Source organism: Pangasianodon hypophthalmus, chromosome 17, assembly GCF_027358585.1.
Source record: "Pangasianodon hypophthalmus isolate fPanHyp1 chromosome 17, fPanHyp1.pri, whole genome shotgun sequence".
In the NCBI taxonomy this organism is placed as follows: domain Eukaryota; kingdom Metazoa; phylum Chordata; class Actinopteri; order Siluriformes; family Pangasiidae; genus Pangasianodon; species Pangasianodon hypophthalmus.
The window spans coordinates 12,529,703-12,546,562 of NC_069726.1; the positions used below are offsets into that span (position 1 = coordinate 12,529,703).

Below are 16,860 nucleotides of genomic sequence, written 5' to 3' on the forward strand. Positions count from 1 at the left end.
GACCAATTTTCCACATTTTGTAGTGTTACAAGCTAGAATGGAAATGGACTTAATTGGATTTTTACTGTTTGTTTTCCCCAGTATGTCCAACATTTGAAGGTGCTTATTTTTATTGTGACTCTCTCACTCACTCACTCTCACAAACCACTTTGTTCTGGTTAAGGTCATACTGAATCCTCAGTACACACTAGATGGGATGCTAGTGCATTACACACATACATTGTCACATACACACACATTCACACCTAGGGGCAATTTATCTTAGCCAGTCCACCTATTGCCATATTTTTGGGAGGTGTGGGGAAACCAGACAGTACAGACCACTACAGATACGTCAAGACAGTAACCATAGCTCAGGACCTGGGATCCTGGAGGCCGTCATTTGGCTTGATCAGCACTTTCCCCTTGTGTAGCCAAAAACAGCTCTTACCATCGACACATGGACTCCACAAGACCTGTGAAGGAGTGCTGTTCCAATTTTTGCAATGTGGCAGGGCACATTATCCTGCTGAAAGAGGCCACTGCCTTTAGGGAATACTGTTGCCATAAAGGGGTGTACTTGGTCTGCAACAATGTTTAGGTAGGTGGTACGTGTCAAAGTAACATCCATATGAATGCCAAGACCTAAAGTTTCCCAGTAGGTTTCCCATTACTCAGAGCATCACACTGCCTCTGCTGGTTTGCCTGGGATTGGGCCAGACGGGCTAGCCTTTGCTCCCCATACGCAGCAATGAGCCTTTGGTGCCCATGACTCTGTCGCCGGTTCACCGGTTGTCCTTCCTTGGTATACCTATACTGCATACTGGGAACACCTCACAAGACCTGCCGTTTTGGAGATGCTCTGACCCAGTCGTCTAGTCATCACAATTTGGCTCTTGTCAAAGTCTCTCAGATCCTTACACTTGCCCATTTTTCCTGATTCCAACACATCTATTTTGTGAACTGACTATTGACTTGCTGTCTAACATATCCCACCCCTTGACCCCTTCAGTTCACCTGTCAGCTGTCAGTGGTTTTAATGTTATGGCTGATCGAGGTGTGTGTGTCTGTGTGTATAGATTCATGACTTATAATCAAAGTTAAGTCCATTTCCAGGATGTAACACTACAAAATGTATGAAAGTTCAATGGGATGAATACTTACACAAGGCGCTGTGAATGTGAGCTGTTTTTTTTTTTTTTTTTGGGGTGCTGTGGTGCTCCACTCAGATTTGGGTAGCCCTGAGCTGAAACTGTAGTAATGCGAGTCTGTCCTGTTCCAGATGCAGTTCATGTGAAGCCGCAGCGAGTGTTGGATGCCTGAGGACGGATCACGCAGTCCCCAATCTCAAACCTTTAATCTGTCCCCAGTTCACTGTTTGACTCTGCGCTAAGCGCGTGGCCCCAGTACTGGCCCGGACAGGAAGCAGGGTGGGTGGGTGGGTTTTGTGGTAAAGGGGTGGCGTATGATAAGAGACATTAGGCAGTCTAGCAAGTCTTTTGTAATTTGTCTAACAGTAACAGCTGCAGGTGTTTTTCCCCTGGACCAGACTGTTCCTGACTGACTAGCATCTGTAAAGCCACACGGGTAATTTCAAGGTAGGGAAGAGGGTGTAAAGAAATAGTGGGAACATTAAACATTTCTAACTTGAATAAGAGACCAGGGTGGGGCTGGCATTATTATTATTATTATTTTTTCTGATCAGCCATCATGATTTCCCTAATTTAACCATCATCCTTTAGAAATGGTGACTTCTGTTTCTAGTATGATTTTTTTTATTCTTTTTTTTTTCCTCCATGTTATTACATTTGCAGTAGACATTCCTTGTGTATTGTTTGTATTTATTTATGATCTACCCACTGAAGACATGACAGAAAAATGATGACCTTATCAATCTCTTCCTTAATGGGAAGTGTGTAGGAATGAATATGCTTTCATGTGTATGATTGAAGAATTAGATTTTGAAAGTGAGTGTGGTAAAGAAATATGGTAAAGAAATGAGAAAAAAAAAAATCAAACCACCTGTAAACTGAATCACAGAGCACTAAGTATTCTTTGAACCCCGTTCCTTCTCTAGTGCAATTATTTGAAGTACACAAACTCACCCCCTGCATTTTGTAAGGGAAATGGGAGGAGAATACACAATTTATTAATTCACATGGTTAATTCTGTGCCTAGGGTATTTTTTTGTTGTTTTTTTTTTCTTCCAAGGGAACATTTATCAGACTGGTATCACTACATTTGTGATTCTGCAGCATTGCGTAGGGGAGGAGCTGTTTTGCTTTATGCTTGGCATGTCATTATTTTACATTGGCAGTTACACAGCTGCCTTTCCAACTTGAATGTGCAAAGTAGCCTTCATGCTTGGGCCATCTTTCTTCCACTGGCACTAGGGGCAGCCTTCACTGACGTAAGAGAACAGGGAAATGGGTGTATATGTCACAGGTTGCCATCATCAGGGTGGGGTTGTTAGTGTCTTTGTAAATTAACAGTAGGAGCAGTAGAACATGGGAAAGAAAAGCGCTGTTGATCGGTGCTTTGTGTAAATAAACCCAAACCCTGTCCAATAGGGGAGGGTGTGAAAGATGGTCCCAATATGAAGTGATTCTTTCCATTGATTTAGCATACTTGCTGCATTGTCCCTGCAGATTCTATTTTTGTTTATAACTATATAAAATGTATGTGAGCAGAACTTGGTTGATTTTCAAATAAAAGAGCAGCTTCCACAAGAGCCGTGAGTTTTATTTACAACACTCTTACATTGGAATATGGGTGTTATTCATTTGCGATTCATACAGTTATAATTGTATGCAGGTATTGTTTTATGTTACAGATTAGGGGAGGAAAATCATAAACCTATTAGCTAGCCCACCAGGCATGTGAGAGCTCTTGTGTGCTCCCCAGGCCCATGATTTATTTTCCTGAATACTTAACTGACTAGGCTAAAAATGGCAAGTGCCATAAGGTGTATAGTGAGACGAATATATAAAGTCCTGGGTAAGGGAAGACTTAGTCTAACCATAATCCTTATCCTCTTTTTTTTTTTATCCTTTTTTTTAAATAGAATTTTATTATGTAGTCATGTTTGTGCCCTTATAACAAAAAATCAGCAAGCCATTGGCCAATATTTTGCACATAAACAATAACATCCAATATTATTGTTTGAATAAAATTAAGTTTGGCCAGCATCTTTAATTTATTTACATCAGCAGCTTGTGATGATTGACATCCAGCCCCACCAAAATCAATCATTAATAACGACATAGCCTCAAACAAAATTAAGTCAAGAGCTTATCATACCTGACTTATGCTATAGGCTGCTATCTAGTGAATTTTCAGAGTACCCTTGCAATAGACAGTTGAGAGTCACTGACATACAATCATCCAGCATACGGTATCATTTTTGTTCAAGTCTGTTTGAGCTAATATCATTAACCAGGGTTGACAGGTTTCAGCAAAATCTCCAGCCCAACTACATCTCAAAAACCATACAAAAAACCTTAAAGTAGCCCAGAAACATTTGGGCATTACAAAAGGGGGAAATTTTTTCTTCTTTTTCTCAGCCTTTGCGAACAAGTATATGCATTTTCTGATGTTTGGACATTACCCACTCTGTAATTCTCTCCTAATTTTTGCAACATATCTTACAATAGAAATGGTTCTGTACATCATAGACACACTGTATGCACTTTCACATTGCCTTTTTTTTTTTTCATAGCAGAAATTTATTCGATTTAATTACATTGAATTGCTGTAAATCTGGTGGCCTCAGAGTATTTTAAACTAGCCCAATCTGGCATCCCCGTCGTTAACTTTCTTCTTCTTATAATAATAATAATAATAATAATAATAATAATAACATAAATAGCATTTTTTTTTAAAATTTGTTTAGATTTGTTGAATGGCTGGTGTAAATGGTCGGGCTTTGCACCACCTGCCCCTATGGACATGGAACCACTGCACATAGCCATGTTTCTGATCTGTGCAATCTTATTAATCCAACTTGTCAGAGTTCTACTGAGAAGCAGATCACACCTCAGCCAGTATGTATAGTGCAACAGGCAGTGGGGTTCAGAACAAGTTGTGATTTGCTACATTTACAGCAACTGAGTTTAAAAGTATATAACATAAAATACTTTCTCTGGTTGCTGAATGAGGGAAAAAAATGCTGGCGATCACTAGTCCTCTGAGCCTACTTGTCCACCAGGCCTAAAACCTAATAGCTCAGGCTGCTGATTTGTCCACCCCTGCAGGTGTATATGCTTTCATAGAGTAAAACCACTTTAAGTCTTAATCTTCAGCATTCAGTCATAGAAATGAAAGATTTTGTTGTCTTTTGTAGCCAAAAATGAAAAGCAGAGTTTAGAGTACAACTGTGTCTTTACTGGAACTTATTGCGAATGATGTTCGTTGTGAGAGTCCCATCTTGTGCCTGAAACAGGCCTAAGTGTGTTAAAGTGTCCAAATCCTCAGGGTCACATGGCAAAGGATAAAGGGGCATGGCCTGGCCAACCACACTCAGCAGCTTCTGCTCCAAAGGGCCCAGGTGCAGCGGTTCCTACACACACACACAAGCACTCACTTTCTGGTCACAGGAACAAGGCGAGTCAGTGTGTCTGAGCAATGCCAGACCCATCTATATTCCTGCCAGGCAATGGGGAAAATTCAGAGTTTCCACACTTCACCTACACATCACACTCTGGGCCACAATGAAGATATGAAGTGTATTAGTACATTTAAGATTTTGCATATATTTGACTAAAGTCAGAATTTCAATTTAATTTCTCAGAATTTTCCAAAAGGTAAAGAATATAATGCGTACAGTGATCTGTTATTCATTAAGCTGCTGAGATCATGTCAGCAGTAGGTCTTGTGAGATCTATAAAACTGATTCTCTAATTAAATAATAAATCTTTGCAAAGAAAATCTTTTGATCATCTGTTCAATCTTTGAGACTCTTATTATAGGTTTCATAAAAGTAATTGCCCTCTTTGTATGTGCAGTAATTGTAGAGGATGTCTGTTAATATATGGTGAACTCATTAAAGTAGTAACCAGACTCCAGCAACCTCTGTTTCTGAAAAGTGCTGTACCTACAAAGCGAATGGTTTAAATTTTACCTGGAAAAAAAAAACAAGCTTCAAGGTAAGAAAGCCTGTTTTCTTATGCAAAAATATTCCTGTTTCAAATGTCTTATATTTAGAAAGGCAAAGAACTCACCCTGAGGTCGCACTGGCTGCCATACAGCAGTGTGCTGAGATGGTGAGTAGGGGAGGAGGGCTTGCAGCTGTGATCCGTTTCATCTTTCTCCAACTCCCCAGACTGCTGGTGCTGTTCCCTCCCAATTTCCGCTGTGTTGTTGGGGAGAGAAAAGAAGTGGGGGGAAAAAAAACATGAACACGGATTGAAGGAGGGGATATTGGTAGAAGATTCCACAATGATGCTTATCCACACTAGGAAGGGTCCAGCGACAACATGCCCAATAATGTCGGCATTCACTGACTCTGTTTCACTGATAAAGTCATTTATCTTAAGCGGAACTGAGTTAGGGGATGTCACTCAGACCTTATCCAAAGAACTGGTCTGACGGCTGTTTCGCTAACTGTACATTCATCTGTAAATTAATACAGTTCCATTAAAAACAGCTCCTGGTAACACATTTCTGGTGCAAGTGTCTTGATCAGCTTGATTCTATTTCACAGGAGTTCCTATAGGGTCTTCAGTAATTATAATTAAGTATCTATAGGTAAGTATATCTGTTGAATAATAGTTGGAATTGCCTGAACACACAAAATAAATTCAAATAAAAGATTTGTGGGTGACAGCCAAAAAATTATGAAAATCAGATTTTGATCAAAATTTAGTTTTGATTAAAAAATATATACACCGATCAGCCATAACATTAAAACCACTGACAGGTAAAGTGAATAACATTGATTAGATTTGGGTTATTCATTCATTACAATGGAACATGTCAAGGGGTGGGATATATTAGGCAGCAAGTGAACAGTCAGTTCTTGAAGTTGATGTGTTTGAAGCAGGAAAAATGGGCAAGCGTAAGGATCTGAGCGACTTTGACAAGGCCAAATTGTGATGGATAGACGACTGGATCAGAGTATTTCCAAAACGGCAGGTCTTGTGGGATGTTCCTGGTATGAAGTGGTTACTACCTACCAAAAGTAGTCAAAGGAAGGACAACCGGTGAATCGGCGACAGGGTCATGGGCACCAAAGGCTCACTGATACGTGTGGGTAGCGAAGGCTAGCCCGTCTGGTCCGATCCCACAGAAGAGCTACTGTAGCACATATTGCTGAAAAAGTTAATGCTGGCTATGATAGAAAGGTGTCAGTGCATCACAGCTTGCTGCGTATGGGGCTGCGTAGCCGCAGACCGGTCAGAGTGCCCCTGCTGACCCTGTCCACCACCGAAAGTGCCTATAATGGGCATGTGAGCATCAGAACTGGACTATGGAGCAATGGAAGAAAGTGGCCTGGTCTGATGAATCACGTTTTCTTTTACAGCATGTGGACACCTGGGTGCGTGTACATCACTTAAATGGAGAAGAGATGGCACCAGGACACATTATGAGAAGAAGGCATGCCAGCGGAGCAGTGTGATGCTCTGGGCAATGTTCTCTTGGGAAACTTTGGAGCCCGCCATTCATATGGATGTTACTTTGACACGTACCACCTACCTAAACACTGTTGCAGACCAAGTACACCCCTTTATGGCAACGGTATTCCCTAAAGGCAGTGGCCCCTTTCAGCAGGATAATGCGCCCTTCCACACTGCAAAAAATTGGAATGGTTTGAGGAACAGGACAAAGAGTTCAAGGTGTTGACTTGGCCTCCAAATTCCCCAGATCTCAATCCGATTGAGCATCTGTGGGATGTGCTGGACAAACAAATCCGATCCATGGAGGCCCCACCCCGTAATTTACAGGACATAAAGAATCCATAAAGGATCTGCTGCTAACATCTTGATGCCAGATACCACAGCACACCTTCAGGGATCTAATGGAGTCCATGCCTCGATGGGTCAGGGCTGTTTCGACAGCACAAGGGGAGCCTACACAATATTAGGCAGGTGGTTTTAATGTTATGGCTGATCAGTGTATATTTAACCAAAACAACATGGAAATAATTTATTTAGGTCATTTTCTTGCCTTGGCTGTCTGCCTGTAGGGATCACCTCAGTTAAGGAACCACTCTGTACAGATGACAGAGGACAAAGTTTTTAATAGTTTAAATGCCCTAATAAAATACAGTACATTAAAAAAAATAAAACACAGTGAACACAACTACACTTACTGAATTAACAGATTATTTCAACAACTTCCTCTTTTCTCACTTTTGGCGGTAACTAGACTTTAAAATGCTGTAACTTTACTTGTGATTGAGATGAAGATAAGGCACAAATTTCAGGTCAGGGAAGCCTGTAATTTTCAGACCTATACATAGTTGAAAATGTCAAGATTTCATCATGTGAATGGATTTTTCCAGGCTGCCACACATCTAGTAGACTTTTAGACTAATGGAGCCATATTTGTTTTGTCAGCTGAATATTCCTTTTAATGAGAACAATAATAATGTTAGTTAAAACAAAGTTTATTTCTCCTGCTAGAATCTGACATGCATTTGTCAAAAAGACTTTTACATTGAAGTGTCAGGCCTTGCTCAGTTATTATACTCTTAGCACCCTCTTGTGGTCTGTAAAGTGTAACACTAGGAAAAGCTATGGGAGATCATATGGAAGGATCACCTGCTCTTTCATCAGGAAGGCTGAGTTTCTGCTCCAAGTCTTCAGCCTGAGTCAGTAACGCATTGCTGTAACAAAATTAGGATGGATTAGAGATCAGACCAGTTTAGTCAGGGCAGTCATTTCCAATCACAATCCTGGGAACCTGATGCTATACACAATCTTCTTCTTTAATACACCTTCTTCTTCCTCTTTAATACACCTGATTCTGTTCATCTATGAACAGAACATTGTGTGAAATGGGTCAGTAGTAAACACTGGGACACTAAGGGGAATATCAATGGCCTAGATCAGCGGTTCCCAAAGTGGGGACCAGCTACACCCAGAGGTCCGTGTGTGTGTGTGTGTGTGTGTGTGTGTGTTTTTTTTTTTTTTTTGTTACAGTGGAAGTCCCAATCCACCATTATCAAAGTAACTAGATTTGTTAATGCATTCTTATAGTTATTAACCTGTTTAATCCAAACCTCAATAACTCAAAACAAGTAGGTCTAATGTGGACATGGCCATAATGTATTCTGTCGATTCAGGAATAAAAGTTCAGGAATAAAAATCTTTATAGCTCAAAAAAAGCAAAATATTATTGTACACATTTGCATGATGCTACTAAAATCAGCACGTCTGTGCTGAGGGGGTCAGTGAAATTTATTTTAAAAGGATCCCTGGCCTAGAAACTATTTCAGAAGGCTTAAACGACCATGATTACAGTCAACAGCACCTAGAGATTTGTACATCACTGAGGCGATGGTCAAACAGTTGCCTCATGTGCTCCAAGTTCTCCTCCTCTAAGTTCTTCACGGCTTCTTCCAGTACTGAGACTTCCTCAAGATAGACAGCAAGCTGGCATGGGAAATCATTGCACACACACGTTAAACATCTGTCACATCTCTATGTCCTATAGAAAATAAAAGCATTTCAAAAGGCCAGAAAGTTTGTCATATGTTTATGTATTTAGACTGAATGATTAGTGCACTAGCAATGCATGAGCACTCTGAAGTGAATTATATAAAAGTCTTACCTCTTTCTTAAGCCAGTCGTTCTTTTTGATCTTCTGAAGACTGTGTTTGTCAACCTGTTTTAATGCCCTCTAAAATAATAGAGGGTGTGAGTGCTGTGGCAATATGCACTCTTATTTAATATACACAAAGCTACGGCTTATATGTTTCTACCTCTCTAGCTAGCAGCTTCTCTCCTTCAATCAGCTGTGAGGTATTCTTGTCAATCTTACAAATGGTTGCTTTCAGAGAGTACTCAATATTTTCTGGGAAAAACAGACTTCCATTTTAACTAGTCAACATTACAGTTTGTCTAATCAAAAAAAAAAAAAAAAAAAAAGGCAGCAATATACACATCATTTCTATGTAGTAGTTCTGAAGCTATGTAGTAGTTATGTTCCCTATGAGAAAAAAAAATGAAACTGTTAATGAATATAGCTCACCTGACATTGCTTGGAAGTTCTTCTGCAAAGAGTTGAGTTCTGACTGTAGTTTTTGGATATGCTGTTGATGCGCAACACTCTCCACGTTCTTATATAGCTGCCAAGTTTGCCTGTGCACCTGCAGCTCCACAGCCTGGGCCTGTACACTCGCCAGCTGCCTGTGCAACTCTTACATACACATACTCATACTCCAGTATCTGAATAAGCTGTTCTCTTTCTAAATAAACACACAGCTTCTGGGGTCAGGAACTGTAGAGCTCCTGCAGCTACTGGCAGACATTTTACATGCATCCATATTACACCCAAGCAATTTAACTTTTTGACAGTATAAAACTCACTAACTCATCACAGATTGATATGATTTGAAGCCAATTAATCAAGGCTTTCATTAGTTAGTCTTTTTATGCATAAATTTACACACACTCGAGATCACTAGTAGGATGCAACCTTTTTTTTTTAATTACGGGAATTTTCATTAATACCAAATTTCTTGTGTAGATGCTCATACAAATGATTCACAAATAACTCCATTCATATCCAGCTGCATAAATGAGGCCCAGTGTGTGAGTACCTGCCAGCTCTTCCTCGTGGATATGTACGAGCTCTAGATTGTGCCGGACAGCCTGTTCTACTTGTGCTTTACTGCCCACTTCTTTCTCCTCGAGCTTCTTCTCCTGCTCCTTTGCTTGCTTGCGTAGCACACTGAGGTGTCCCTGTTGCTCCTCTCGCAGCTGATCTCGCTGGAACATACCATCATTATTATCATCTTCAGCAACATGTGAGTCATTTAATCACCATGACATTAATGATCCTAAGTAAGCAGAATGGCTTCAACACAGGTAGATTACACAGAAGAGCTGTTTTAAATGTTTGGCTGGAGTCTTACCAGTTCAACAAGCTTTTGGTTCTTGGCTTCCAGTTGCTTTATTTCTTCCTTAAATTCTTCAATCTCTTTACTTTTAACTTCAATTCTGAGGGAAGATTTCCAAGCTCAGGTTACTGGTTATGAACTATTAAAGCTTTCTAAAGGTTTCTTTTTGGAGTTAACTTACTGGAACTTGATGAAAGACTCTGCCAGTGTAGCTTTCTTTTCTCCAGTCTTCTTGCCCATTGCGAATTGGCAATTTATTTTTTTTTTTTATTTTGTTTACACGTCAGTTGTGTTAAAGTACAAATAAAAATCAATCAGTATTGTACATAAAAGTGAAACTGCCTCAAACAGCTACTTGGCTCACCTACACACTGATGCTAAATCGTTGTTTGTGCTACCTGGAGGAGTGTTGATTACTTTGTTGTCATGGAAACCACTGTTCACTGAACTCTATGAGTCGGCTCTATGAATCGGTTCTTTTAGGTGAACTCTGAGAGCCAGTGTAAACGAAATGCCTCTGGTAAAACTTTATGAATCTTCAGATAAATGTAGTATAAAGTGAATTGTAGTTGGAGTGAATTCAGGAATATTTAGATATCTGATAAATTAGGACAGTTTAAATTAGTAGCAATTTATTTTCTGGCCTGATAAGTGAAAGTAAAAACGTATGTTACTAATTCCTTCTTCTTCTTTCTTTTTTTTTTTTGCTTTATTTATTCAATGCCACAAGAACAAGAGATATTACATATTCACATGATCATTTAACATTAGCTGCCAGAGAAAAAAGAAAAGAGAAAAAAGAAAGGAAGAAAATTACATAAATTTCAGTGCTTTTTTGTTTTTTGTTTGTTCCAAGAGATTTACATATAATTTAAAGTCATTTATAAAATGTGAAAAATTTGGTTTACACTGAGCCCCCTTCTTCTTATGTATATGGAATTTTCCTAACAAAATAAACAAATGTATAGTATGTTCTTCTTTACAACTCAAATTTTCATTTTCCGTATAAAAAAGTACATCAAATATACAAATTTCTATCATACACTCCATTTTTCTGTTAATATAGAATTCCAAATCCTTCCAAAATAATCTTGAGTAAATACAATGAAAAAAAAGATGCAAAATAGTTTCTTTTTCTTGACCACAAAATTCACAGGTATACGAAATATTAAGCTTAAATCTTTCCAAAACATGCTTAGCAGGATAAATTCTATGAAGTATTTTGTAAGACACTTCCTTAATTTTGTTATTGATACAATAACAGTTAATAAGCAGTTTCCATGCTTTAACCCAAGAGATATTACCAAATAAAGAAGACCAAAAAAATCTTGCTGCAGGTAAAGACACAGAACAAAGAGCACTCCTTATAATCTTATTGCTACACTGTTGTTTTAAAACATCAACATTTTCAATGAAAATGTTTCCACAAGGATTAACCATGCTGATTTCTTCGTATGTTACTAATCCCTTCCTGTGACAGAACTGACAGCGTGTGACGTCATATAAGGGGGTGTGGTCAGCATCAAACCGGAAGTTGACCCTAACAATTTTTGGAAAAATTAGGTATTACGTATTTTTTTTAATATTATTTTTTCATAAGGTGAGAAAACTGACCAATATATATTACGTTTATGATGATTATGAAAGTCTGTCTGAAAAAAAAAAAAAAATTGTCAATTTTGTCATAACAGCAATAACAAAAGCCTGAAAGAAAGCTTTAAAAAAAAAAAGGCTTCATTGCTTTTTAATATGTCTGGAAATAGTAATTTGATAAGATTAGATTAGAAGTATTCTCAAGAGCAGGCTTGTTCAAACATAAAATTATATTGAGCATTTAGAAGTGTTAGAGAAATCCAGAAATTGTGCAGTTTTATTACTAAAAATATCACACAGTTACAGGGGCATGGTGGCTTAGTGGTTAGCACATTTGCACCGCTGGGGTTGGGGGTTCGAATCCTACATCTGCCCCGTGTGTGTGTGTGGAGTTTGCTGTCCTCCCCGTGCTTTGGGGGTTTCCTACCCCAGTCCAAAGACATGTGTTGTAGGCTGATTGGTGTCTCTAAACTGTCTGTAGTGTGTGTTTGTGTGTGTGTGTGATTGTGATTGTGCCCTGTGATGGGTTGGCACCCCCACCTTGTGCACCGAGTCCCCCTGGGATAGGCTCCAGGCTCCCTGTGATACTGTGTAGGATAAGTGGTACAGAACATGGATGGATGGATCACACACTTACTAAATGGAAGTCATTGCTTTGTGAGTGCTTGAATTAATTTTTAAAATCTGCACTCTGGTATATGGCAAAAGTGCCTATGATTTGAACAAGCAGCTTGTACTTTGAGTTACTCTGTTATTTACATTTGTAATTTAAGTGTTAGTATGATGATGTGATAGTGCCATCTCGACCTATTGGCACCCTATCAGAAAAATGATCATATAAAATAAACACTACGCACTCACTCACTTTCAGTAACCGCTTTATCTTGGTCAGGGTCATGGTGGATCTTGAAACCTATCCTGGAAACCCTAGACGTAAATACACCCAGACGAAATACACCCAAAACAACAATTCAAATTTTACACACAAACAATAGGTTAAACAGTCTCTCTTTTTTCTGGCAAAAAAGAAAAAAAAAACTTAATAGAACTACTTTTTTTAATAATTTTATTTTCTCTCAAAAATATGCGATAAATTTTTGATACCTCTAATGTACAGTATATTAAACAAATGCAGACAAATTATCATTCTTGGAAAAACTTTTTTTTTTTTTAATTTCGTTTGCTCCTGAGAACCCTGTTGTTATCTTTAACATTGTCCTGTTTGCCTCTGCCAAGAAATTGATCCAGGAGCCAACTTATTGGTATATTCTAATGTATTTTAATAAAGAAAAATAAATTCACAGAAATAATAACTTCTAAAAAAGCATACATGATCACAATTTATTTATTATTTTATTTACCATTATTTTACCAGGAAGTCCCATTGAGATAAAAGATCTCTTTTACAAGAGAGACCTGGCCAAGGTAGCAGTCATACAAACTTACAGCAGAATTAAATTCCAGCATGTACAACATGATATGCATCCAGAATTAAATAAAAATTTAAAAATAAAAAAACAGCTAATTAAACACAGAGGACTCTCATGAAAAACAATCACACACCACATTCTTAATGATGCAGTGATGCTCTTAAATTCATCAACAGATATAAATGTGTCTAATTTTAAATTGTTCTGGAAATTATTCCATGTTCAAGGTGCATAATAGGAAAATGCAGTTTTCCCCAGATCTGTCAAAACCCAGGGTACATTAAAAAACAGCCACTTGGAGGAGCGCAACTGGTAACTACCAGAGCTGTATAGATAAAGAACCTTTATAGATAAAAATACACCAGTGCTGTTTTCTGCGAGTGCTCAATGATATCCAAACCACCAAATCATAAAGTATGTAATGGTGAGTAAGAGACTTTACATTTATAATAAAACAAACGGATGCATGGTAGTCGTGGCCTAATGGTTAGAGTCTCGGACTTGTAACCTGAAGGTTGTGGGTTTGAATCTCAGGTCTGGCGGGGATTGTAGGTGGGGGGAGTGAATGACCAGCGCTCTCTCCCACCCTCAATACCACGACTGAGGTGAGACCCTTGAGCAAGGCACCGAACCCCCAACTGCTCCCCGGGCGCCGCAGCAAAAAAAAAAAAAAAAAAGGCTACTGTGTGTGTGCACTTGGATGGGTTAAATGCAGAGCACAAATTCCGCGTATGGGTCACCATACTTGGCCACACATCACTTCACTCACACTGAATCATGGTATGCTGAATCACCCTTTCAATGGATTTACCATTAGACGTGAAAATACTACCATGAAGCACCTGTGAGTGAGCTTTTGAGAAGACCATGAACTTTTTCTAAACTTTTTCAATTTTCTAACTAAAATTGGTTTTCTGAGCATTCAAAACCAATTTTAAATTCAACAGGGCAGTTTGTAATGAGTTAAATGCAATCTGAAGCTAACTGCTTGTACTATGGGAGAGTGTATGTTTAAATAACAGTGTCATCTGCATACAGGTGTAATTTTGCTTGAATGTTATTACGCAAGTCATTTATAAAAATAGAAAACAAAATAGGTCCAAAAATGTAACCCTGTGGGACACCTTGAGTTATCTCGAGAAAATCAGATTTGTGACTCTCTGCATAGACACACTGCGTTCGATCTATAAAATAATTTTTGAACCATTTAACAGCCTTAGGACTGAGACCAGCATTCCTAAGTTTGTTCAGCAGCAGTTCATGGTCCACTGAATCAAAGGCCTTAGACAAAACCACAAATAAAGCAGCGCATTGCTGTTTTCTGTCCAAGGCACCAATGAGATCATTTATCACAACCATAGCAGCAGTAATGGCACTGTGACCAGTTCTAAAAACAGACTGAAAATCACTTAAAAATATTATTATCAAGTAAAAACTGTTTTAACTGCAAATTTACCTGAGATTCAAGGATTTTAATTTCCAGAATTCTGAGGGGTTATTTAGAGTCACTGTAACTGACTTGAGATAAAACTGATTTGGAATTTCTGATCATTAAGGTACACTTATTTCTTAAAATTCTAAACGTAGTCCAAAAATCAGAAGAATTTGAAAATCTAGCTTGGGCACGTGATTTATTTCTTAAACGAATTAGCTCTGAAAGACTGTCCGAGAACCAAGGATTGTCCCTACCACTGATCCTAAACTTGTTAATGGGAAAGTTTATTAGAGATAGATAAAAAGATTGAATGAGAATATTCTCATGCCAGTTCAACATCCAGAATCAGAGTAACTCTGATAAGCTCACTGTTGCACAAATCATGCAAAAAAAAGCCTGCCCTTCAAAGCTTTAAAAAAATATCTTTTAAAAATGAAAGAGGGCTTTACATTGGGGATTTCTGTATTCCTGACACAGTTGCATAATGATCACTAACATCGTCGCAAAATATGCCAGTTGAAGTGTATTTATGAGATGTATTCATTATAATTAAATCAAGCAAGGTAGATTTATTTTGTACATTAATATTTGGCCTTGTTGGTGCATTGATGAGTTGAACAAGGTTTAAGGAGTCACACAGTTCTTTAAAATAATCTGAGGTCCCTGAAAGCCAATCCCCCAATTTAGATCATCCATCAGGATGAATTCAGTCATTTAATTCATGTAAAATGTCTGAAATAGATTTGAAAGAATCTTTCGAGGCAGACGGGGGTCTATATCTATATAACCACAGTGATATGAGAATCCTTTCATACACCCACTTTGACGGCCAAGACCCCAAACTGTTTATCTTTAGTGATTGACAGAGTTACAAAACTAATAAACTTGGATTTAAAATACATGGCAACCCCGCCTCCTTTACCAACCCGATCAGTTCTATAGACTTTCTAAAATCAATAAAAATTAAGTCATCAGTTACTGATTTCTTTAGCCAAGTTTTGGATAAAACCATTATAGTGTTTGTTGTATTTGCCAAGATCTTGATCATATCCATTATAGGGACAAGACTTTAACATTTAAATGTATAAAACCAAGTCCTGTTCTACTTTTTCTGAGGGGATAAACATTGCATACAGGTAGTAGGCCCAGGATTGGGCTGAACATTTTCAGACAGCGTCAATAAAAACGTAAGCATACGTCACAATTTTGGTTTGAAAATGATTCATCGTTGGTCAGAAAATGATTTATCAGAACTGCCATCACCTGCAAACTGCGAGAAAGAGTCCTCTGAGACGGTAATATAGCCATTTAACGGCATTAGATTCTGAAGATACAGGATCTCGTTGACTTGCACTTGAGCGTGGTAAATCTTCAACTGATGAATGGACTGATAATATAATGATATAACTCAATAATTTTTATCTGAGAAGTTGAGAGAGGTCAGGAGTATAACAAGGTGAATTCACTCTCCCTGTTGTGCCCATTAAATTCATTTAATCCAGGAATGCACTGAATAAGCGTCAAGAATATAAAAAATGCATGTCATCGTAAATGCCATTTTGTTAAGGACAGACCAGGAAGCAATGTAGAAGTCTTACACTAAGCAGTGGAGATGGTTAAATCTGCAGATCAGGAGAAACATCCAGGTCATCCAGCTCATCCAGGGTCTACAGCTAATTCACAGCCAGTATGCTACAAGGTCGTACTCCAAAAGCAAAAGGGAGTACTTAATTCAGGTTTAAAATAGAGTGGATAAATCTCTAAGGGTGGAATCTGCACAAAAATAGCAGAATAGTGAAAGTCTGGTAACCACTGTACCATGTAGAGGCTCCATGAATTGCTGCTTTATCGCTTCTAGGTAGACCTAGATTTAGAGTTCTGTGCTAATCCAATAACATCTGATAAAAATATATCATCCAGAGATCCTGGACTGAAGGAAAGATATTGTCTTTAGGAGATAAAACCATAACTCAGACCTCAGATACTGACACACACAAACAGTGAGCTGACTTGGCTGCCATCTTGGAAAACAAGACATGACGATGTGGTCTTAAAGGGCTTAAAATGTCTTTCTCTACTGTTAGGCATTTTTACTAGTTATTTAAGAGATTAAGAGATTGCTTGATGAAAAACAGTCAGATAAAATCTTATCAACCAAACAGTATTCCATCTTACAGAATAATGAAGTTCAAACTGTTTGACTGCTGTTTGAAACTTTTACAGTGCTTTCTACATGTCCCAGGATTTGGATAATGTAAATTTGATGGAACCTTGTAACACTGTGTACAAAAACAACACAAAACTCAGGACACCTGAGGTCAAGAGAGAAATCTGTTCTTGTTTAGGCTAAAACACATTGA

The 16,860-nt window shown here is 38.3% G+C and overlaps 2 protein-coding genes across 33 annotated transcripts in view; one reads left to right on the forward strand and one right to left on the reverse strand.

Annotated features, from left to right (window-relative positions):
• picalma (phosphatidylinositol binding clathrin assembly protein a) overlaps positions 1-2,710 on the forward strand; it is a 41,943-nt gene extending 39,233 nt beyond the window's left edge. For all 32 annotated transcript variants that reach the window (XM_053241171.1, XM_053241191.1, XM_034312354.2 and 29 more), the window contains one exon: positions 1,262-2,710. Coding sequence is in view for 2 of the 32 variants with exons in the window: in XM_053241176.1 (XP_053097151.1) it covers positions 1,262-1,276 (15 nt within the window). In the remaining 30 variants the exon portion in view is untranslated. The remainder of the gene's footprint in view (positions 1-1,261) is intronic.
• Positions 2,711-2,844: 134 nt separating this feature from the next.
• On the reverse strand, positions 2,845-10,534 carry ccdc83 (coiled-coil domain containing 83). The gene is made up of 10 exons (XM_026941995.3): positions 10,224-10,534; positions 10,058-10,142; positions 9,743-9,911; positions 9,172-9,339; positions 8,903-8,994; positions 8,752-8,820; positions 8,452-8,573; positions 7,740-7,804; positions 5,199-5,329; positions 2,845-4,537 (listed from the first exon to the last, which is right to left on the reverse strand). The coding sequence occupies exons 1-10, from the start codon at positions 10,280-10,282 to the stop codon at positions 4,361-4,363; spliced, it is 1,137 nt and encodes a 378-aa protein (XP_026797796.1). The 5' UTR covers positions 10,283-10,534; the 3' UTR covers positions 2,845-4,360.
• Between the last annotated feature and the right edge of the window lie 6,326 nt (positions 10,535-16,860).

Excerpts from the sequence above, each read along its gene's own strand:
- ccdc83 (XM_026941995.3), bottom strand. The coding sequence starts at position 10,282 with ATGGGCAAGAAGACTGGAGAAAAGAAAGCTACACTGGCAGAGTCTTTC. Across the intron at positions 8,574-8,751 it reads ACGACTGGCTTAAGAAAGAG|CTTGCTGTCTATCTTGAGGA; the intron begins GTAAGACTTTTA and ends TTCCCATGCCAG. Across the intron at positions 7,805-8,451 it reads AGTGATGTACAAATCTCTAG|CAATGCGTTACTGACTCAGG; the intron begins GTGCTGTTGACT and ends ATTTTGTTACAG.